The 25,302-nt window shown below is 44.5% G+C and overlaps 1 protein-coding gene across 1 annotated transcript in view; it reads right to left on the reverse strand.

Moving 5' to 3' along the window:
• LOC110520285 (zinc finger protein GLI2) overlaps window positions 1-25,302 on the reverse strand; it is a 102,778-nt gene that overhangs the window by 27,224 nt on the left and 50,252 nt on the right. The window contains exons 3-4 of the mRNA XM_021597475.2: window positions 17,384-17,489; window positions 6,524-6,729 (exon numbers count right to left, since the gene is read on the reverse strand). Of these exons, the coding sequence (XP_021453150.2) occupies window positions 6,524-6,729; window positions 17,384-17,489 (312 nt within the window). The remainder of the gene's footprint in view (window positions 1-6,523; window positions 6,730-17,383; window positions 17,490-25,302) is intronic.

Genomic DNA, 25,302 nt, shown 5'->3' on the forward strand with positions numbered 1-25,302 from the left:
ATATATCTATCTCCACAGATAGAGAAAGGAGGAGCGGAAGAAAGTAGGGATGGAAGGGTGGAGAATTGAACTCCCTTAAAGGGCCTAATGTAGTGGTGTCAAACCAATTTGACCCTGGGGGTCCGTATTCAGTCAACAAAGAGGTCCAGAGGGCTGCACTGAAAATGTGCTATATTTCCTCGCCGTAAAAATGTGCAAAATATTGTCCTCTATCCATAGTTTTTACAATTTCCGATGCTCCCTGAATGTCTAGCTTTCATTTGGGTGATTATTAGCAAGATGGACACAGTCAAGAAACTGTATGAATGTAGGTCTATTATCATTTCTACACAGTTTCCATTTGGTTTTAGTCATTTTAAAGTATATATGTTTTACTCCAACCACCCCTGACTATTGTTAGTTAGATAAACTGGGGAGAAGAGAGAGAGGGGGGAAGGAGGGGTGGTTTGAGCCTCCTTCCTCTGCAGTGCCTAAACCATGGGCCACACCAAAACGGTCCTAACAGGACTAATTAGGTCTGGCTGTGGTAAAAAAAAGAACAGGCGTCTGTTTGTGCTGGCTAGGAGGCCCACAGAGAAGCTTTAGTTTCTCCTCGCCTGCCCGGATCACATAACCACTTCCAGTAGCTGCTTTGTGTGGACTGGACAGACAGACTGAGGATGGTGGAGGGTAGTGGACTGGACAGACAGACTGAGGATGGTGGAGGGTAGTGGACTGGACAGACAGACTGAGGATGGTGGAGGGTAGTGGACTGGACAGACCGACTGAGGATGGTGGAGGGTAGTGGACTGGACAGACAGACTGAGGATGGTGGAGGGTAGTGGACTGGACAGACCGAATGAGGATGGTGGAGAGTAGTGGACTGGACAGACCGAATGAGGATGGTGGAGAGTAGTGGACTGGACAGACAGACTGAGGATGGTGGAGGGTAGTGGACTGGACAGACCGAATGAGGATGGTGGAGAGTAGTGGATAGGTAAGACACAAGGACTTGAGCATGGTAGTGGAGGGTAGAGGATAAAACCAGTAGTCGTCCCGGTGAAACCAGCTCAAAAAGCCAGGGAATTCAACAGACAGAACGCAGAGCAAGGAGGCTCTATCTCATTTACATGGTTTGGAGTGACCCTACACTGCTGTATCAGACATATAGTAGACATTGACAACACTGACGATAAAGGGTGTGGATGTTTCCTATAATTGGAAGATCTGTCCCTTTCTTGATATAACCAAGTTGATATGCTGATAAAATGGACTGATTTTATAACTCCACAACAACATAGGAAAAATTATAATCTCTGGGACAAGTAACAGTAGTGTCCAGGCATTAGGTTACTAAAACTACACTCAGAACAAGTTGTCTACAACTACTTTACAGGTATTCTATCTCTAGAATTATCTACAGTATTCTCCGATAGGCTCCAAGCTTACACAACTTTATTTATGTTCACTCAAGCTTAATGCCCTCCATTTTATGACATACTTCTTTGCCACTGCTGCCACTTTATCAGTGACAGAATCTCTTCCGCATTGCTTCTCCTAAAAGCCACAAAGCCATTAAAGTCAACAGGGGAGTACACTCAGTGATTTATCATTGGGCCTCTAAGACAGCTCTATCTCTCAGCCTTTGTCGCCTCTCAGGCAGCTCTCTCTACACCCTTCAACCTGTTGTTGTAACAGGGTCGTGAGGACAGGCCTGTCATCATATGAGCTCCATATTGGGGAGGGAAATGTGCTTTGTTAGTCTTTGCTAATTTCCATGGTTTCCGATACCCAAACATTTGTTCAGAAACGTATACACACATTCTAGCATGTGTTCACATGCTCTTTCTTTCTCTCTCTAGCTCTCTTACACTCACGTAAGCACTCACACATTCATGCACGCTCACGCATGCAAACACACACACACACACACACACACACACACACACACAGTACACTTAAGTGATAATGCCCGGGCATTATCACTTTTATACAATGGGTAACCAACATTTAATGATTTACAGTTTAAGTTGGAAGTTTACATACACCTTAGCCAAATACATTTAAACTCAGTTTTTCACAATTCCTGACATTTAATCCTAGTAAAAATTCCCTTTCTTAGGTCAGTTAGGATCACCACTTTATTTGAAGAATGTGAAATGTCAGAATAATAGTAGAGAGAATTATTTATTTAAGCTTTTGTTTCTTTCATCACATGCCCAGTGGGTCAGAAGTTTACATACACTCAATTAGTATTTGATAGCATTGCCTTTAAATTGTTAAACTTGGGTCAAATGTTTTGGGTAGCCTTCCACAAGTTTCCCACAATAAGTTGGGTGAATTTTAGCCCATTCCTCCTGACAGAGCTGGTGTAACTGAGTCAGGTTTGTAGGCCTCCTTGCTCGCACACGCTTTTTCAGTTCTGCCCACACATTTTCTATAGGATTCAGGTCAGGGCTTTGTGATGGCCACTCCAATACCTTGACTTGTTGCCCTTAAACCATTTTGCCACACTTTGGAAGTATGATTGTCCATTTAGAAGACCCATTTGTGATCAAGCTTTAACTTCCTGACTGATGTCTTGAGATGTTGCTTCAATATATTCACATAATTTTCCTCCATCATGATGCCATCTATTTTGTGAAGTGCACTAGTCCCTCCTGCAGTAAAGCACCCCCACAACATGATGCTGCCACCCCCGTGCTTCACGGTTGGGATGGTGTTCTTCGGCTTGCAAGCCTTCCCCTTTTTCCTCTAAACATAACAATTGTCATTATGGCCAAACAGTTATATTTTTGTTTCATCAGACCAGAGGACATTTCTCCAAAAAGTATGATCTTTGTCCCCATTTGGTGTTGCAAACTGTAGTCTTGCTTTTTTAAGTTGGTTTTGGAGCAGTGGCTTCTTCCTTGCTGAGCGATCTTTCAGGTTATGTTGATATAGGACTCATTTTACTGTGGATATAGATACTTTTGTACCTGTTTCCTCCAGCATATTCACAAGGTCCTTTGCTGTTGTTCTGAGATTGATTTGCACTTTTCACACCAAAGTACGTTCATCTCTAGGAGACAGAACACGTCTCCTTCCACGGCTGCGTGGTCCCATGGTGTTTATACTTGCATACTATTGTTTGTACAGATGAGCGTGGTACCTTCAGGTGTTTGGAAATTGCTCCCAAGGATGAACCAGACTTGTGGAGGACTACCATTTTTCTTCTGAGGTCTTAGATGATCTCTTTTGCTTTTCCCATGATGGCAAGCAAAGAGGCATTGAGTTTGAAGGTAGACCTTGAAATACATCCACAGGTCCACCTCCAGTTGACTCAAATGATGTCAATTAGCCTAACAGAAGCTTCTAAAGCCATGACATAATCTTCTGGAATTTTCCAAGCTGTTTAAAGGCACAGTCAAATTAGTGTATGTAAACTTCTGACCCACTGGAATTGTAATACAGTGAATTATAAGTGAAATAATCTGTCTGCAAACAATTGTTGGAAAAATTACTTGTGTCATGCACAAAATAGATGTCCTAACCGACTTGCCAAAACTATAGTTTGTTAACAAGAAATTTGTGGAGTGCTTGAAAAACTAGTTTTAATGACTCCAACCTAAGTGTATGTAAACTTCCGACTTCAACTATGTATTTTCATTAAAAACTTTATTTAAATCTAGCCATATTATTTAATCCTTCCACAAAATATAGTCCTGACACAAATCTAGGGTTGCTACCCAAACCGGCTGGTCGTTCGTTCTATTGGTTTGGTTGCCCGTGACGTGGCCCATTCGTTGAGTCTTCTTGTTCTGCATCTGTGGACGCATCACTGACTTTGTTCTAAATGCTCTATTGCTATACTGGCTGGCAACGTTCTTATCCCTTGCTTGCTAGCCAGCCAACTACGAATATTTTACAGTCACGTCAAACAGCACAGCCAGAATAACAACAAAGTAGCTGTGTTTGTGTTTGTTTAAGCTGTTTTCTAGTGATATTTATTTGGATACATCAAATGATAATGAGCTAATGATACACTATTTCACCTGGAATAGATAATGTGCTCTGTCGTCAGGACATTGTTGTTCAGAGGAACAAGCCAACAACACAGAAAACACAATCACTTCAAACTGAAGCTGGAAATACTGCAAACTAGATGCACTTTATTTCGTTTGACCTGTTTTTACTTCGTTTTGTTTTAACCGGTTTTTAAATTGACATTTCTTTGTAAATATCCACTAAAATGATGCTGATTGATGATTTCGACTGGCTGAGAAAAGCTGCCTGCCTGTCTGTCTGTCTCATTCTGACTCCCAACATGTTCATTACTATGGGACAGTTGGAGATTGAATTTCAATACTGAAACAATATTGCAAATATCAAAAGGGTAAGATAGCAAGTTTTACCGCTATTGAAAACCAATTGCTAGTCTAAAAGAAAAGGGAGATAATGTCTAGATGCTTTTTACAGTGGAGATCAAGTTCATAAATTGTCTGGCTAGTGGATTGCGCAGTGAGATGGAACAGAGTAAGTAGGCATTTCAACGTCATAGGTTTAGCCGGTGGTAACTTGTGGAATAAACACCGGTTGGAATGCGGTTTTAACCAATGAGCGTCCTGGATAAGACCCACCCGTTGTATAAACCATACACATCCCATTACATGAGAGGATGAAAGGAAAAAAGTTTTAATGTAGCAGAGTGTATTAGGTGTTAGACAAATTTTCACAGTATGGTGGGTAATCTGGTGTGTAAACAACATAACACATATACCCAGGTGTGTTCTGGGAGATGTGTTCCAGACATTCTCTCTCTGTGTTTATAGTGAGAACTATCCATTAAGTGTTATTTCCCTTAAACACAGCCTGATCCTCTCATCTCACCTCCTTAAAACTGAACCGAATGTCTGTAAATCTATCAACACACACCCTTACATAACAAGTTTCAAACTATATTTCTGTCTTATTTTTAGGATTTGTATATACACCGCTCAAAAAAATAAAGGGAACACTAAAATAACACATCCTAGATCTGAATGAATGAAATATTCTTATTAGATACTTTTTTCTTTACATAGTTGAATGTGCTGACAACAAAATCACACAAAGTCAAAATGAGGCTCAGGCCTCCACGTGCCTGTATGACCTCCCTACAACGCCTGGGCATGCTCCTGATGAGGTGGCGGATGGTCTCCTGAGGGATCTCCTCCCAGACCTGGACTAAAGCATCCGTCAACTCCTGGACAGTCTGTAGTGCAACGTGGCGTTGGTGGATAGAGCGAGACATGATGTCCCAGATGTGCTCAATTGGATTCAGGTCTGGGGAATAGGCGGGCCAGTCCATAGCATCAATGCCTTCCTCTTGCAGGAACTGCTGACACACTCCAGCCACATGAGGTCTAGCATTGTCTTGCATTGGGAGGAACCCAGGGCCAACCGCACCAGCATATGGTCTCACAAGGGGTCTGAGGATCTCATCTCGGTACCTAATGGCAGTCAGGCTACCTCTGGCGAGCACATGGAGGCCCCCCAAAGAAATGCCAACACACACCATGACTTACCCACCGCCAAACCGGTCATGCTGGAGGATGCTGCAGGCAGCAGAACGTTCTCCACAGCGTCTCCAGACTCTGTCACGTCTGTCACATGTGCTCAGTGTGAACCTGCTTTCATCTGTGAAGAGCACAGGGCGCCAGTGGCGAATTTGCCAATCTTGGTGTCCTCTGACAAATGCCAAACGTCCTGCACGGTGTTGGGCTGTAAGCACAATCCCCACCTGTGGACGTCGGGCCCTCATACCACCCTCATGGAGTCTGTTTCTGACCGTTTGAGCAGACACATGCACATTTGTGGCCTGCTGGAGGTCATTTTGCAGGGCTCTGGCAGTGCTCCTCCTGCTCCTCCTTGCACAAAGGTGGAGGTAGCGGTCCTGCTGCTGGGTTGTTGCCCTCCTACGGCCTCCTCCACGTCTCCTGATGTACTGGCCTGTTTCCTGGTAGCGCCTCCATGCTCTGGACACTACGCTGACAGACACAGCAAACCTTCTTGCCACAGCTCGCATTGATGTGCCATCCTGGATGAGCTGCATTACCTGAGCCATTTATGTGGGTTGTAGACTCTGTCTCATGCTACCACTAGAGTGAAAGCACCGCCAGCATTCAAAAGTGACCAAAACATCAGCCAGGAAGCATAGGAACTGAGAAGTGGTCTGTGGTCACCACCTGCAGAACCACTCCTTTATTGAGGGTGTCTTGCTAATTGCCTATCATTTCCACCTGTTGTCTATTCCATTTGCACAACAGCATGTGCAATTTATTGTCAATCAGTGTTGCTTCCTAAGTGGACAGTTTGATTTCACAGAAGTGTGATTGACTTGGAGTTACATTGTGTTGTTTATGTGTTCCCTTCATTTTTTTGAGCAGTGTATATCATGTACAATCTGACAGATATGGGCGTAGAAAATATGATGCACTTTTTAAAAAAAAATTGTATTTCTTTTAATGCTCTGTTACAGTAAGCTCCCCTATAACTGCCAGTAGTTTGTATGTGTGTGTCTCACCTTCTGCAGGGCTGAGTCCGCGGGCAGCAGAGATCATGGAGAGGGTGGGGCTGCTGTGCATGGAGCGGAGGTAGTGCTCCATCTGGGGGTGGACGTAGGAGTGAGGGGGGCTGAAGGGGGAATCCCCCGTCCCTGCTGCGTGGGGGGACAGACGGATCAGAGAGATGCCGTCTGAGATGACCGGGCTGCCTGCTAGGCCATGATGTCTGGAAAGAGAGAGGGAAAATTAGTTAGTAACAGAAATAGAGTGAAAGAGACAACCATGCACAAGCATGAATACCTTGAAAGAGTAATGCAAATCAGTGTTTTGTACAATAGGATTTTAGTGAATTGAACATAGTGGTTTACAGGTGCTGTATGTCTGCCATTCAGGTTGGTCCCTGAAAACATGCACATGTCAATCCAGATCCACTACTAGCGTTCCTGATCTGTCCTAGTGAACCGCTCCTGCCTGAAGCATTGAACAAGTTGAGACTGAGTGTCTCAGACAGCCTACTGTTTGGGTATCTGTTTGGGTGGGCACAGCCAAGGTGTCTCTCATATTAGTACTTAGCCCTGTTACGAGTCAGCACATCCATCCGGATGTAACTGTAAAAAACTGAGGCGCCTAGTTGGCCACCTTCAAGCTACCAGATTAATAGAACAAGATACCCTGACTAAAGTTGAGTCATTGATAATATAGCCCACAGGTCACAGTCAGTGGGATATAAATGTGTCATCTGTTGGCAGGTAACTAGCAGGTCTGCTTGTAGAAACACAGCCAGGAGGCTGCTGTAACTCTTGATAGCTACTCCCTGAAGCCAGAATAGAACACTGAATACCGTGCCGTCTGTCTGCTGGCCGCTGGCACAGTTCTTTTAACTGTTTTTGGCAAAGCTTGTTCTTTGAAGGGGCATGCTACTCCTTGTGTTAATATGGTTGTTGGGTCTAATTGAAACGTCTGTGTGTGGTGAGCCAGGCAGTACAGCACCTGGAAACAGGTGAAGAGGAGAAGATGTCAGGTTTTAAAGAAAGCAGGCCAGTACCACATCCTCACCTCTCCACTCTCTGTCTGCTGCTATACAGGCTTACAGGCTTCTCCTATACTACAGGCTGCTTCTCTTAACCAAGGAGTAGATGTGTCCAGAGGCATTTTTAAAGAAAGCAGGCCAGTACCACGACCTCACACTTCATTAGTCTCCAAATTACCACTGTAATGAGTCACAGTATGCTGTCCATTGGGGAGGGGGGAGGAGAGGGTTGATGAAGTGGAGCGGGACATGGGGGTGGATTCGGGAGAGTGGGATGAGGAGGTGGGGGAGGATGGGAGAAAGTAGGGACGGTGGGGTTGGGGGCTCAGCGTACCAGACTTCAGTCTGCTTAACTGATGAGTTGCAGGGCAGGCAGGCAACACACAAAAACAACTCAAATGCTCTTGCTTTGAAGAAAAAAGTATTTGAAGCCGATTTCAGTTAGTATACACAAAGATGTTTTAACATCCATTAGTTATAATGATAAGAATTCATATTAGATACTACTTGGACCTTAGACTTACAACACACATTTCCGTAGTAAATGCTGATATGTGCCAGGAGTACATGAGGTAAAGAAAATAGTTGAAATACTGATATGGCTTCTTCCCGTAAAATCTGTGGATTTGGTTATACTGATCTCCCACTGAAATCCATAGGGATGAGAAGCTGGCAGAGGCTGGTTGTGGGTCTGAAAGGTGGGTCTGAGATGTTAGCGTTCTTGGCAAGGCCTGGGTTCACCTCAGTCTCTCATTTATACCCCTCTCTGTATGGGAGCCAACCTGCACCCAACCCAGCTCTTGCTGCTCCCTCCGTTTCCAGTAAACGCCTACAGACAACCAGCCTTGTCTGATGGCCAACTTTCTGCCGTCAACCCCTCCAATGGACGGCCCATAAAGAGGTCTCTGTTCTGGGGGAGCTGAGAAGAAACAGACGCTCCATACACAAAAACACAAGCTGATTCCCTCCCCTTGGAGCTTCCACCCGGCGCAGGTCTAGAGGCCTGTGCAAGTTTCACAGATTAGCGTTCAGCTTCACTGATGCTCCAGGTTTCGTAAAACTGGCACCAGAGTGCTCTTATCTGTCTGAGTAATTTACTACGGACCATGCTGGTTGGTCACCGTCCTTCAAGTTTAGCCACAGTGTTCCCGGTTATTGCTGCGCTGTGGGGGGAGTGTCATTTGGAGGCACCGGTGGGATCTGAGGTGTGACGACCCCAAAGAGCCTTTAGAGCGGGCTGAGGCTGCGATCCCAAATGGCACCCTATTCCTTATATAGTGCACTACTTTTGACCAAAGCCCTATGGACCCTGGTCAAAAGTATTGCACTAAATAGGGAATATGGTACAATTTTGGACGTTGACTGACTCGCCTGTGGTCCCGACCTCAGCCACAGAGAATCAACACAGAGTACACAAGTGAACATTTTCAAATGTGCCATTTCTTAATAAACATTTAAAGCCAGATAAGAGGCCAATGTTGTGTTTATACATACAGTGGTTATGGACTCCTTTCAAGTATTTGGAATATAAGTCAATACACTTAATTGAAACTGTGAAATTGAAATTGGCTAGTTTGTGGAGGCTGTGAATGCTCTCCCTTATGGGAGCCCCCTCCTAGATGGAATCTAAACAAGCTTGAAGTGCAAAAATGAACAACAACTAACCTGACTCGTGCAAAATGAATTGGTCGTGCCCTACCTCCCAGACTTAAATGAGTTATTTGATCAGAGCTCAAATGGAGAAATGACATACAATTGACACATATACCTTTCTTAAATCCCTTGAATTCCTTTGTTTCAATGGTGAAGCGTTTCTGAATGCCTTTTTCGATGGGGTTCTTTGAGCTTCAAAATACCGCAGTAACACATTGCAGTTTTCACACATAATCATCATCAAAACCTTATTTGTCTGTCACAGTATGACACAGAACATGTTAACAAACACCATTAATCACACACGTGCGTGTTTGAGTCTTTGATAATGAGGTGAAATGTACTACCTTGGCCTGTCAGGAGACAACCAATAGGAGACCTCTCTGACAGCTACTATTATTGAAGTCTTGTCAATCTGCCCTCTTTCTGGCAAGATGTTACTTGAACTGTTTCTCCACAGACAGGTCTTAGTCACAGACAGAGCATGTAGTGCAACAATCCTGAACAAACAAGCCTGTGAGAGCAGGCTGTCTCTACATCAGAACCTGTCATTTAAAGAGAATTCCATCATACATAGCGCCATGGGTGGCTACCAGACTAACCTGATGAAACTGAAGTGGTCCTTTGTAGCTCAGTTAGCAGGGCATGGCGCTTGCAACGCCAGGATAGAGGGTTTGATTTCCGGAACCACCCATACATAACATGTATGAAAGCATGACTGTGAAAGGACCTGCATGGTCAATCTGATGTCTGCAGTGGCCATACAGCATTTACTGCGATACGGCCTCTGCAGAATTCAGGGCATTCATACTTCATGCACTTCCTGTAACAACGCAGAGCTGTTACGAAGGAAGTTTTCAAGAAAGTGAGTTTGTGTTTATGCAGGACCTCCCGGCCCCACCTACTGTCAACCAGCTATACAAAGTCCTCCACATTGTTACAAAATGTGGGAGGTGCACGGTGATGCAGTACGGAGCTCGATTTGGCACGGGGCTTGATTTGGCCTCTGCATGCCTCCGGAGGCTTCTCAATTGTGTCACCCCCTCCATACGGATCCTCCGACCACATTTTCAGATCAAGCATAAATTGGTTTTAAGTCGCTTTGGATAAAAGCATCTGCTAAATGGCATTTATAATTTATTTTATTATTATTATTTATATTATGAAGTCATTGGGAGAGTGGAAGACAGACAGTCGTCTCTTTATCTTTGTCTGTAGCTATGTACAGTGCATTTAGAAGGCATTCAGAATCACTTTTTCCATGTTACAGCCTTATTCTAAAATGTATTAAATAGTTTCCCCCCCCCTCAATCTACACAATACCACATAATGACAAAGCAAAAACAGGTTATTAGGAATGTTACAAATGTATAAAAAAACAACTGAAATATCACATTTACGTAAGTATTCAGACCCTTTACTCAGTACTTTATTGAAGCATCTTTGGCAGCAATTATAGCCTCGAGTCTTCTTGGGTATGATGCAACAAGCTTGGCACACCTGTATTTGGGGAGTTTCCCCCATTCTTCTCTGCAGATCCTCTCAAGCTCTGTCAGGTTGGATGGGGAGCGTCGCTGCACAGATATTTTCAGGTCTCTCCAGAGATGTTCGATCGGGTTCAAGTCCGGGCTCTGGCTGGGCCACCAAAGGACATTCAGAGACTTGTCTCGAAGCCACTCCTGTGTTTTCTTGGCTGTGTGCTTAGGGTTGTTGTCCTGTTGGAAGGTGAACCTTTGCTCCAGTCTGAGGTCCTGAGTGCTCTAGAGCATATTTTCATCAAGGATCGCTCTGTACTTTACACCATTCATCTTTCCCTCAATCCTAACTAGTCACCTAGTCCCTGCCGCTGAAAAACATCCCCTCAGCATGATGCTGCCACAAACATGCTTCACCGTAGGGAAGGTATTGGCCAAGGGATGAGCAGTGCCTAGTTTCCTCTAGACATGACCCTTGGTATTCTGGCTAGAGTTCAATCAAGGTTTCATCAGACCAGATAATCTTGTTTCTCATGGTCTGAGAGTCCTTTAGGTACCTTTTAGCAAACTCCAAGCCGGCTGTCATGTGCATTTTACTGAAGAGTGGCTTCCGTCTGACCACTCTATAATAAATGTCTGATTTGTGGAATGCTGCAGGAAGGTTCTTCCATCTCACCTCCCTGATCGAGGGCCTTCCCCCCCGTTTGCTCAGTGTGGCCAGCTCTAGGAAGAGTCTTGATTCCCAACTTATTCCATTTAAGAATGATGGACGCCACTGTGTTCTTGGGACCTTCAATGCTGCAGAAATGTTTTGGTACCCTTCCCCAGATCTGTGTCTCGACACAATCCTGTCTCTGAGCTCTACGGACAATTCCTTCGACCTCGTGGCTTGGTTTTTTGCTCTGTGCACTGTCAATTGTGGGACCTTATATAGACAGGTGTGTGCCTTTCCAAATAATGTCTAATCAATTGGATTTACCACAGGTGGACTCCAATCAAGTTGTAGAAACATCTCAAGAATGATCAATGGAAACAGGATGCACCTGAGCTCAATTTCAAGTCTCATATGAAGGGTAAAGTACTTATGTAAAGTAAAGTACATAAAGGGTCTGAGTACTTATATAAATAAGGTATGTTTTTATTTTTAATACATTTGCTAAAATAAAAAAATTCAAAACAGTTCTCGCTTTGTCATTATGGGGTATTGTGCATAGATTGAGGAGTCCATTTTTGTTATTTCATCCATTTCAAAATAAGGCTGTAACATAACAAAATGGGGAAAAGGTGAAGGGGTCTGAATACTTTCCGAATGCACTGTATATTGTAGGAGGAGTAGAAAGTGGAGAGTGAATACAAGCCACACAACCTACAGTACATTTCTACTTGAGGTAATTGTTGTTTGCTTCACTGTATGATTACCAGCTTATGTAGCTACTCTCTGCTATCCCATTGTTGGATTCCTAGTGTGAGAAAAAGTGCATTTGGACAAGGGATTGCTTGTTTGAGCTTCAAAAACATATGAGTAAGTGCATAACTGTGTGTATGCATGTGGAGTACAGAGGATAGGGGAGGGGGATGTTTCTGTGCGGTCCTTTTGGTGTGGGGCAGGGCAGTAAATGGACATAGGCTGGTTAGGGCCACCTGGACCTACTGTATTCAACACCTTTTTTTAATTAGCCTTAGTCTTTACGGCAACTCCAGGGTGGTGGAACAAGGAGTTAAGGAAGGCTTTCTCTGGACCAACAGACAGACAGATAGCAGCCTTTACCTCTCCTCCCCAACACTGAAGGTTATGTGAATTCAGGCATCCTGTTTCGGTGGATCTCTCGCTCTCTACTTTCTTTGCCTGACTGTCTGGAACCGCCAACAAGTTAGTATTTGCCTCTCTGGCATGTTTTTCCCTACTGGCTCAGCAGATGAATTACGACGTGACACACTCTCGTCTGTACTTCTGGGCAGCCACTCCCATTGAGATAAATCACTGTGTCTGTGTGTCAAATGGCACCCTATTCCCTATATAGTGCACTACTTTTGACAAGGGCCCATAGGGATCTGGTCAAAAGTAGTGCACTATAAAGGGGATCGGGTGCCATTTGGGATGCAAGCTGTGTTACCCCACAGGGGCTGGGGATGGGGCTGCAGTGAGCTCCTAGTTGTTTTTGGGACTCTTCATCAGGATGCTGAGGATTTGGACTCAAACTTTGATGGTATACTATTCTTTAACAAGTGGACTCTGTGTACAGCAGACAAAGGAATGAGGATGACCTAGAAACCTAGTGGGGACAGTAGCTAGTATGCAAAGACACACTTATCTTTTATTCTGATTCAACTTGGTGACTTCTGCAGTTCTTCAAACCAAATTATCTAAATTTGCCAGATAAATCTTGACATTTTCAAACCATTTGATTGATAGCTGCTTCTGTCCTTTCATGAATGCATTCCTCACAATAATTCACAGGAACCTTTAAATCCTCCCATTAGTACTGAGTGAAGGCTAGAACCAACATCCTAAAAAACTGAGTGTCAATGGACTGACAGCCTATCAACATGCTCAGGATCAACCCAATCTTCCAATGCTAACCAATCAGCATGCTCAAGATCGTCTTCCCTTCTAACGCACGCTCGGGAACTGTACTTTAAACTACAAATAAAACAAATATCTGATCTGGAAAGTCCATTTAATCAACACATTCCAAGCCTAGACTGGTTGCCTGGTAAGCTGGACCGCATGTGTTTGCGTACAGGGGTGGCGCAGGCCACAGCTCTCCGGCTCCACCTCACAAAACCTTCAGAATTCAGTTCAGTTCAATGCTGCAATTTGGATCCAAATCCCAAAAAGAATAAATAGCGGTCCTGCTGATCTGGAATGAGTGGGGATCTGTTTTCTGCTTCCTCTCGTTGTGTTGCCGTTTATGTTCTGGGAACGGAAGGCTGGATTTTGGGTACTAATTACCCCCTCCAACATGTTGGCAGAGAGAAGAGGCTGGCTTCCCTCTTCACTGACTTGTGGGTTCACACAGAGGATGCCCATTCCCACAATCCACTTTAGGCCTACACCGCACATTATAAGCACTGTCTCAAAGCAAAGCTCTGTACTGTTACACTGTCTCAGAGCAAGCAAGCGCTGTACTGTTGAGGGATGAATGCATCTTTCCCAAAATGTCCCAATCTTTCTCCAAAGAACTTCGCCAAATTCCCCTAGTCCAGACCAGCGAAATGCTCCAGGCATTTTACTCTTATGTCTTTGGTGCATCTAGCCATATCCATGAGTAACCAAGAGGCCTATCTAGCCAGGTACTGACTGATGCAGCATCCCTCCCTAGGAACTGGTTCTGGCTCTTGTTTCTCTTGTTCTTTCCATTCTATAGACCGACTAGTTGAATCCAGGTGAAAACGATGATGCCTTATTGACGTCATTTGTTAAATCCTCTTCAATCAGTGTAGATGAAGGCTAGGAGACAGGTTGAAGAAAGATTTTTAGTCCTTGAGACATGGTTTGTGTATGTGTGCCATTCAGAGGGTGAATGGGCAAGACAAAATATTTAAGTGCCTTTGAAAAGGGTATGGTAGTAGGTGCCAGGCACATTTCACGCTAAACAGTTTCCTGTGTGTATCAAGAATGGTCCACCACCAAAGGACACCCAGCCAACTTGACACAACTGTGGGCGGCTTTGGAGTCAACATGGGCCAGCATCCATGTGGAACGCTTGACACCTTGTGGAGTCCATGCCCCAATGAAGTGAGGCTGTTTTGAGGGCAAATGGGGCTGCAACTCAATATTAGGAAGGTGCTCCTAATGTTTTGTTCACTCAGTGTATATGGAAACTAGTTATAAACAGAGAAGGAACTGTCCCATAGCTAGCTCTGTTCTGAGGCGCTGCCAGACAGGCATGAAGGCAGCATCCATCCCTTCTACCAGAGTAGGAATAGTCCGATAGCTGTAAATTTGACAGCTCTGACAAAATGACCCATGCCCTCATTATTTTCCAAGCAAACAGTGATGAAGGGTCTCAGTGCGGAACTGTCTTGTTCAGGTAGACAGGAAGCAGAACCCCTGACATACTGCAGTGCGGGTAACAAAGCAACATACACCACCGACATATGACACCGCTACTTAATTTGCAGAGCAAGGTATATGTAATTAGGGTGATTTTGGCACAGGCGGAGGAACAGACAGCTAGATCAGGGCATTGATGAATTAGGGGAGCACTGTCAAGATCAAATCACATTAATCATGGCAGTGGGAGTAAGGACTCTGTTTTCAACTCCACTCGTCCTCCTCCCTGGTTTGTCTAGTGATGAATAGCTTTTCCACTGCAGGAACAATGTATGTATCACCATCACCATCAGATCTGGGAATGCAAATAGAAGTCCCACAAACCTATTGATTTGTTTCATCTACCTCTTTGTGTTTTTTAAGATAAGCGGAGAAAGGAGAGGAGAGCTGGCAATGTTAAGCAGACCAAACTTTTTCTGGGACGGACAACAAATTAAAAGGTGTGGACTGGATAGAAATGTGTCAGTTTGGGTGGAGCCTGAATGACAAAAATAAACCCAATTTGGCCAAAGTTCTGTCTATCTTTCTTTCTTGATAGCTTGCATGCCTGCCTGCCTCAGTCTGTCTGTCTGCCTGTCTGTCTGTCTGCCTGACAAATCCCTCTCTGTGGATCTCCTCTAATGTGAAGAGGATGTCTCTCTGGCAATGCTCCCTAGCGTTTCAGCGCACAATGCCAGCGGGACTACAGAGCTTTCCAAGTCCCACACCATGAAACGAAAGGAAGGGAGATACGAACGGAAATGTTAACATTCTGTTGTATTGGTGCTAAACCGACTGGTTCTTTATTTTCTCATTTCTCTCTCTCAGTATCATCTGTCTTTAATATGGACCTGGCTTTCTCTCTCTCCGTATCATCTGTCTTTAATATGGACCTGGCTTTCTCTCTCTCCGTTTGGAAAGGTTTCTCTCTCTCTGACTCGGATGAAAGGAGGGAGAGATGGCGGGACCACCGAGGGTAAATCACTACAGGGTGATGACTGACTGACCTGCTCATTCACATTCTTGTAAAGAACAGGACACACTCCAGAAAACATTCAAGTACATTTTCATTTAATTAAAGATAAGGTTTAACAAACTTAAACAGAAGCCAGTGCCCAACAATTCAGCTAGATAAGGTATTCCCAAACTGGGGTATGCAATACCATCGGAGGTACGCCAAATACATTTTTTTCTTCACATTTTCAAACAGTGCATTTAGCTGCTGCTCATGTTGGTATCTGTACTGATGGCGCAAAACCCATGACATAGTGGAGTGGTAACGCACGTGCAAGCAGTTGCTCCCGACGCCACTTGGGTACACTGCAACATCCACCGAGAGGCTCTTGCTGCCAAGGAAAGGAATGCCTGAAAGCTTGAAAGACGTTTTGGAAACTACAGTGAAAATGGTTAACTTTATTAAAGCAAGGCCCCTGAACTCTCATGTATTTTCTGCACTATACAATGATATGGGCAGCGACCATGTAACGCTTTTACAACATACAGAAGTTTGCTGGTTATCAAGGTGCAAAGTACTGACACGTTTTTTTAAATTGAGAGACGACCTTAAAGTTTTCTTTACTGACCATAATTTTCACTTGTCTGACCGCTTGCATGATGACGAGTTTCTCACACGACTGGCCTATCTGGGTGATGTTTTTCCTCGCCTGAATCTTCTGAATCTAGGATTACAGGGCTCTTCTCTGTCTGCATTAACAAGGACAACACACAGGTCTTCCCATCATTGTATGATTTTTTGGGTGCAAATGAACTCAAGCTTACGGACAATGTTAAATGTGATATAGCGAAGCACCTGAGTGAGTTGGATGCGCAATTACGCAGGTACATTCCCGGAATGGATGACGCAAACAACAGGATTCGTTATCCCTTCATGCCCTGCCTCCAGTCCACTTACCGGTATCTGAATAAGAGAGCCTCATCGAAATTGCAACAATGGTTCCGGGAAAATTGAAATGAATCAGAAGCCAGTTCCTGATTTCTGGATTGGGCTGAGCTCAGAGTATCCTGCCTTGGCAAATCACGCTGTTAAGAGACTGATGGCCTTTACAACCACGTACCTATGTGAGAGTGGATTCTCGGCCCTCACTAGCATGAAAACTAAATACAGGCACAGACTGTGTGTGGAAAATGATTTAAGACTGAGACTCTCTCCAATACAACCCAACATTGTAGAGTTATGTGCATCCTTTCAAGCACACCCTTCTCATTAACCTGTGGTGAGTTAGGCACAATTTTCAATGAACAAAAGGTTTTATATGTAAGATGGTTAAATAAAGAACAAAGTTATTGATAATTATTATATTATTATTTGTGCCCTGGTCCTATAAGAGCTCTTTGTCACTTCCCACGAGCCGGGTTGTGACAAAAACTCACACTCATTCTTATGTTTAATAAATGTATCGTATAGTGTGTGTGTGTGGCAGGCTTACAATGATGGCAAAAAACATATATTTTGAGAGTGTGCTGACCCTGTTACTAGAGGGGGTACGCAGCTGGAGGTTGAATGTATGAAGGGGTACGGGACTATAAGAATTTTGGCACCACTGAGCAAGATGCCTTGGCCATAATCCCTTTCATTCTGCCCTCCTGTGCAACACAACTGGTGCAAATATGAACTTAAATTGAAACCACCGCTTTATGAATTACTGAGTACATTAGTCTTACTTACCCATGCATGGCGTGGAGGGGATGTGGCTCGTAATGGTACCTCCCCTCGTGGTGACGCATATCGATTGGGATCGGTGTGTGAAACGTGGGGAAGAGATGGTGAGGACCTGTATGAAGAAGAGAGAGAGAGAGAGAGAGCGAGAGAGGGAGGAGACAGGGCAAGCAGGGAGAGAAGAAATCCACCTCAATAAAAAGACTTTCTAGTGAAATATTTTAAAGGGTAAAAACCTAAACGCTATAATGCAGCAAACATAACCACTTCAGAGGGCTGGCTGATCAAGTTTTGTGTCAAATATTGACACTATCACACATGAAGAAGAATGACTAAATAAAGAGTGGTCCTGAGGAATCCTACATCTCAAACATGAGAGATGACAAACACCTGCTGTGATCCAGCCCTTTGAACTTGGTGTCTGTGTGTATGTAAGTGTGTGTGTAAGTGTGTGTGTGCACGTGTGTGTGTGTGTGTGTGTGTGTGTGTGTGTGTGTGTGTGTGTGTGTGTGTGTGTGTGTGTGTGTGTGTGTGTGTGTGTGTGTGTGTGTGTGTGTGTGTGTGTGTGTAGAGGTGCCCATGTGAAGGAGTGCTTCAGTCTGGACATAAACACGGAACAATAGCATTGAGATGAACATCTCCAGTATAGCAGGGAGGTTCTCACCTTACAGGCAGCAGCTACAAGCAGCAGCTAAACCATTGTTACCCTACACACTAGTAGTGGTTCATGTAAGAGGAGAGAGAGCACTTACTTGCTGTCCTGAGCTGGAATGAGTCAAAAAAGAGAAGCAGCAGGCATTTCACCAAGCTAGCTAGCTAAGGATTATGTACTCCTGCTCCATACCTCCACAGCATGGCGTGGAACTGTACCTTTTTACAGTTCCAATAACAGAAACCTTAAATTACAAATGGTTTGGTCTGAATCGTTCGCCCCGGGTACTGTGTCCCTTAATAGCGCTCTATGTGTAAAAGGGATGAAACACACAGTTATTTCACGATGAGTGTGTTTGTGTGAAAGACTAGAAAAATGCACAAATCAACAATTTCCTGCCATAAAAAAGGTTCATAGCTCATGGGACATCTAGTTAAAAACAACAGACATTCCTTAATTAGTGTGATGAATACATCTGAGTCTGAGCCTATTTACACCCTCTTTAGCTCCATCTCTAGCTGTCTTTGTGTACACTTTCTACTTTGTAACCAGTTCAGTTTCTCCTCCTTTAACATCCTCCCCTTTTAAATGTATGCTGAATAAAATCAAAGAGTGGATATTCAGCAGCACATGCCACCCCAACAATTGCCCTGATTCTACTCCACAAATGGAAATAAGTGAAAGCATACGTTTTAATAACTGAATCCAGGCTAGTGTGTGTGCATTGCAGGGGGGAGAAAGAGAAGAAGGAGAAAGAGGCAGCGGCCAGCTCTCTTGGGTTGGCTGGTTGGTCTCTGGGATCTCTGTATTAAGATTCTTTGTGCAGCATCACACGCTCCAGTGAGTCAGAGATGACCTGGGGAGCAGAGACCATAGGGGTCAGGGGTCAGAGGTTAGGTGGCACAGATCATTATCTCATGTGTGGGATAGGGTGATGAACGAGATAGGGGGATGTGGAAGCAGGCAATGAGGTTGTGTGTGTGTGATTTCAAGGGGAAGTTCTACCTGCAAGAGTCAGCATTCCTGGGTCATCACTAAAGCCCAGCAGAGCCCCCTGTCACTTTGATGGGCAGGCACCACACTACAAAGCTTAGCCCACAAACAGAGCACAAACTGAGTCAAATGACAGAGATTGTTGTGGCCTCATGTCTCACCTGAGAGGAAAATGACTAAAGCTATAAGGACTGAGGCCCACCGCAGAGCTTTGCCTCCGAACAGTGGTGTTTGAAGACAAGACAGGAAACTTTCTTCAACTTTCTTCTCTGAGCATTATGGCACCTTCCTTGGCAGCCTCCTGTTTGATATGTACTTAGCTTCATTACTGCACAAAGACTCATGGAGGCTCCTGAAGCCATGGCTGAGAAAACATGCCACTGTAACTCGACTCTGTCTGCCTGGAGGCCAAACAGGAATGTTTTGAATGTTATTCTTTGGGAACTGCAAACACAAAGCAAGACATTACTGGTACTTATTCACGATTGAGCCTATTGTTCTCATGATTGCCTGTTGTACCGTACCCTAATTTGTGGGTTATTGTGACATACAAATCCATGGTTTCAGGTATGCACTGTCCCCACAACTGTGATTGTTGTTAGAAATGGTTGACTTGCATAGAATTGTTTACAAGTGTTGTGGCATTAATCATGAAGAAGGGAAGGTATATGTCCTCTTGTTTTCATCATTGACAGCTTGCCAAGTAGCACAACTGCAACAAAACAGTGTTCATCATGACATCAGGTCAGTGTAATTGAACATCCTCGCCCTCCACGTTACAGGACCTCAGTCTCTGTAACGTTCAACACCAGGGTCTCCCAAACTCGGTCCTTTTGGTTTTTGCCCTAGCACTACACAAAAAACTACATTTGCACCCGGGGGGGGGGGGGGGGGGGGGGGGGGGGCAGGACCTTGTTTGGGAAACACTGTTCTACTTTGGATGTCTGCCAACGAGCCTCTCTCTTCCTTTTATATGAAAGAGAAGACACATTCAAACACAAGTCAACTTGTACGTTGGAAGCAACAAAAAGCCACCCTGTAAAAACTTAATGGGGGGATGATTGTGCAGAGAAGTTCCAGCGTTTATCCAAACATGTCTCCTGGCTCCCAACAATTATGGATGCGAAACAGGGAGAGTGGGCTGTTGAAGAGGATGGAGTGATATGGAATGGGTCTGAGTCAAGGAGGTCAGTGGTACTGAGTCTACTGGAGTTGGCATAACCTAACTTGAAAACAAGAAAATAGGAACAACTTCCTCTTATTAGACAAAGTAAGGAGCCCCAGAGAGAGAGGAGCTGTTCTGATCTAGGGGGATAGACTGAGTAGGCCTGTTCCATCACCCAGACAGCTGCATTGTTTCTTGGGCCACAGGGACAACAAGAGGCAGGTACAGGGGTTGGGTACATGGCACAGGGTAGGGTCCACAGGCACTGGACTGCCAGCTGTCCCCCTGGGCGAACAGCAATGTAGGGACACACTGCCCCAGCCTCCCTCACACACTTTTGCACCCTGACACTCTCACTCTCCTCTGGCAGGACAATGCTGAAAGTGTCTAGAACACACCCTCTCACTTTGCTCTCTGTAGACTCTACAGTAGTGTAGACTTTACAACACTGCATGTAATCATAGACATACAGTGCCTTGCGAAAGTATTCGGCCCCCTTGAACTTTGCGACCTTTTGCCACATTTCAGGCTTCAAACATAAAGATATAAAACTGTATTTTTTTGTGAAGAATCAACAACAAGTGGGACACAATCATGAAGTGGAACGACATTTATTGGATTTCAAACTTTAGAGGGACGGCCAGGTCTTGGTAGATTTGCAGTGGTCTGATACTCCTTCCATTTCAATATTATCGCTTGCACAGTGCTCCTTGGGATGTTTAAAGCTTGGGAAATCTTTTTGTATCCAAATCCGGCTTTAAACTTCTTCACAACAGTATCTCGGACCTGCCTGGTGTGTTCCTTGTTCTTCATGATGCTCTCTGCGCTTTTAACGGACCTCTGAGACTATCACAGTGCAGGTGCATTTATATGGAGACTTGATTACACACAGGTGGATTGTATTTTTCATCATTAGTCATTTAGGTCAACATTGGATCATTCAGAGATCCTCACTGAACTTCTGGAGAGAGTTTGCTGCACTGAAAGTAAATGGGCTGAATAATTTTGCACGCCCAATGTTTCAGTTTTTGATTTGTTAAAAAAGTTTGAAATATCCAATAAATGTCGTTCCACTTCATGATTGTGTCCCACTTGTTGTTGATTCTTCACAAAAAAATACAGTTTTATATCTTTATGTTTGAAGCCTGAAATGTGGCAAAAGGTCGCAAAGTTCAAGGGGGCCGAATACTTTCGCAAGGCACTGTATAACTATTTGAATGGATAGAAGGGATCCTATTTTCCTCCTGAAGCTAGGCCAGTAGAGTCCCTGCCCATCTTCCGAAAACACCTGAAACCCTACCTCTTCAAAGAGTATCTGAAATAATCCCACAGCACCCCCCCTCAACCCCCACCTTACTATGAGGAAGGCCCAAAAAATGGTCAAAGACTCCAGTCACCCAAGTCATAGACTTTTCTCTGCTGCCGCACGGCAAGCGTTACAGGAGCGCCAAATCACGTCCAGGAAGCTCCTTAACAGCGTCTATCCCCAAGCCATAAGACTGCTGAACAATTAATCAAATGGCCACCCAGACTATTTACATTGACCCTCCCTTTGTTTTTACACTGCTGCTACTCGCTGTTTATTATCTATGCATGGTCACTTTACCTACATGTACAAATTACCTCGACTAATTTCACGGTAAGGTCTACTACACCTGTTACAAATAAAAATGTATTTGATTTGTTGTTGTCCCACCTCGCGGTCTTAAGACCGTCCGCTAAATGACTCAAATGTAAATGTGAGCCTCCAGTGCAGAAAGGTTTAGTTACATTCAGGATGTTCTCATCAGATTCCAGTTAGTGTCCGTGAAGCAGCTCCTTGTCACTTCAAGGCAGTTACTTTCATCTCTGTGGATCGAGTTGATCGCTTAGTGGAGTTGATCCACCCACCTCATGGGAACATGCTTCTTAAACTGTGGTAACTTTGTTTGTGTTCATTTACATATCTGTGTGCTCTCAACACCTGTAGATGTTCCCTCATCATTACATTTGCTTAAATGTCTTTAAAAATATTATTGGATTCCATCCCCCGTAATAATCTTCTCAGATGTGTCAAACATCCAGACAACAACCTTTATTCTTGTTGTGGTCGGGTGTGATCTCACCCGAAAGACAGAGACATGTGTTATTAACAAAGGGCACTGGTGTGTGTTTTTTGTCTGTGATGCTCAGAGCAAAGGGAAAACATTCACTTTTCATGTCCAGACACAGCCAGCAGTAGCAAGGATCAGATCAGGGCTCTACATTGAAGTGAAGAGGGTCTGCATCCCAAACGGCACCCGATTCTCTATATGGTGCACGGTTTTTGACCTAGAACCCATAGGTCTTTGGTCAAAAGTAGTGCACTATATATAAGGAATAGGGTGCCATTTGGAACGCACAGGGGCTCATCCTCTAAGGAAGTACTTAGTGATAATAATATTGAGAGAGAGAGAGAGAGAGAGAGAGAGAGAGAGAGAGAGAGAGAGAGAGAGAGAGAGAGAGAGAGAGAGAGAGAGAGAGAGAGAGAGAGAGAGAGAGAGAGAGAGAGAGAGAGAGAGAGAGAGAGAGAGAGAGAGAGAGAGAGAGAGAGACAGAGAGAGAGAGAGAGAGAGAGAGAGAGAGAGAGAGAGAGAGAGAGAGAGAGAGAGAGAGAGAGACCTAGCCTGGACAGGGTAATTAAAACAGCTTTTCTGTCTCGCTCTCTGAGAAAATGAGGGAGGACGCTAGCGGAGAGGGGTATGAGAGAGGGAGGGAGCTAGGGGAAGAGGGGGAGGAGGAGAGGAGGGGGCTAGGGTGGGAGGGAAAGAAGGAGAGGAGTAGGAGGGGGTTCCATTCAGACAGGAAATTCCAGCAGAATAAGTTGGCTGGGGTCCTAACTACACAGCACCATGCCAACTTCTACACACAACGAACGAACGGCCCCGTCCCGTCTTGGCCTGTGCTGCACTGCACCATGGGAAGCAAAGCAACAGTCTGACCGGCCTAAGGCTACCGGTGAATGGAGGAAAGATTTCGGTAGCTAGCGTGCAATTTGTTAACACCAAGCTGAGGAGAAATAGAGGGAGAGAGGCCTTTTTTAGACGTCAATAGTACTGCACATCCATTCAACCACAGCAGTTTAGCCCCATTTGAGAGGTTAAACTGTTCCAATTGTGTATTTAGACTGACCTATGACTATTATTACACACACACACAGCATGAACCAGCCAGGTTAATAAGCCTGTGTGGTTAGTCAGATCCTAGTCCAAATCCACACACACAACAGGTTAATAGGCCAACGTATTAAGGCTGATCCAAGACCAGTTCAAAGTTCACAGCCCCAGGTTTAGTCGGCGGTGCTGACTCCTCCTGAGGCATGGGCTCGCCATGGCGACAGAAGGATTACGGGCTTACAGCAGAGCACGAAACAACCATACCACCTCTGAAAGGAAGTATTAAGTGTGTGTGCGTGCGAGAGAGAGAGACTGTGTGTGTGTGTGTGCTCTTCTCTTCACACCCCTCCCTCAGGGGCAGATGGTAAAATGATACATGTTTTATTGATAGGGGATTTGGGGTTAAAGGTAAGGCTGGCTCCATAGCAACATGTGACATGAAGAACGGATGTCTATCAGAGAACCTGTGTTTATTTTCTTTGACTGATTTGAAGTCAGTGACTGGCTGCTAAGAGGCAGAGGAAATTCACTTTAATATTCAAATAAACATACAGTATGGAAAAGTAACATTGTTTTCAGTTCCAGCTCTGTTGATTCAGGGAAGTGGTTGAGTTCAATTATTTATTTGAAGACATTGACGTCTCAAACGGTACATTGTCCGTTTGGTGACAGTTACAGCTTGGCTAGGGCATCCATATACCGTGTTAAACAGTAAGATTGAGGGGGCTGAAGGGAGACTATGTAGGGAGGATGGGAGAATGTTATTTGAAAATGTTTTTTTTTAATAGAAAGGACTCATTATTCCACTTCAGATTCTTGGAAGGTGTTCATTAAATAATATCAGGCAGGAAACTTTGTGTGAGAAGCACAATTTTAAATGTTAGACCATGTGTGTGTAAGAGAAAGAGAGTTGTGTCCAGGAAACGAACTCAGGACATGGCTACACAACGCCCGATGAAGATCGGACACATCTTGGGGTGCCCATGGCAACTGGCCCTAAACACAGCCTGCATGATGGGCCTTATCAGCCAACACTCTCACAACATACACCCTCTCACAACATACACCCTCTCCCTCTCACAACATACACCCTCTCCCTCTCACAACATACACCCTCTCCCTCTCTCCCTCTCCCTCTCCCTCTCTCCCTCTCCCTCCCTCCAGCTGGCTTTTCACTGCCATCATCCGTCTCCATCAAACAACAGGCCTAATCCAACCAATCACTCCTAAGAAACTCAGTTTCAGCAAACCCCAAATCTGACTGATCTTTGACCACCAGTCAGTATGATGCATCACCTATACCTGAGCTGAGGTAGGGAGGGGCACTGTTCCTCTGGTGCTCTTAATTGTCTTTAGGGCACTGTAATAAGACTAGGACCTCACCTCTCTTTGCCATATAGTAAGTTATAACAGTAGGTGTCTGTATGTTATGGTAGTGTAGGGGAAAGGGGGGCAATGGCTGGAAAGGAAATGCAGATATCAGCTTTGGGCAGACGTGTCTTGGGGATCAGGGGCTAATGACCGCCATGCATCACCCAGCTGGGAGTGGACTACATTATGCTGAGCATTTAGAGAAAGGAGAGCTTGAGGGGGGCAGCCGTGTGGCCTCACTGGCCTGTGATGTTCAAATCAAATCCTCTTTGTCACATACGCCGAATACAACAGGTGTAGACCTTACCGTGAAATGCTTACTTACAAGCCCTTAACCAGCAATGCAGTTAAGAAAAATAAGAGTTAGGAAAATATTTACTAAATAAACTAAAGTAAAAAAAAAAGTATCAATAAAATATCAATAATGATATACAGGGGGTACCGGTACAGAGTCCATGTGTGAGGGTACAGGTTAGTCGAGGTAATTGAGGCAGTATGTACATATAGGTAGGGGTAAAGTAACTACGCATAGATAATAAACAGTGAATAGCAGCAGCGGAAAAAAAAGGGGGGGGGGGGTCAATGCAAACACTCCGGGTAGCCATTTGATTAG

This window comes from Oncorhynchus mykiss, chromosome 3 (assembly GCF_013265735.2).
Source record: "Oncorhynchus mykiss isolate Arlee chromosome 3, USDA_OmykA_1.1, whole genome shotgun sequence".
Lineage (NCBI taxonomy): Eukaryota > Metazoa > Chordata > Actinopteri > Salmoniformes > Salmonidae > Oncorhynchus > Oncorhynchus mykiss.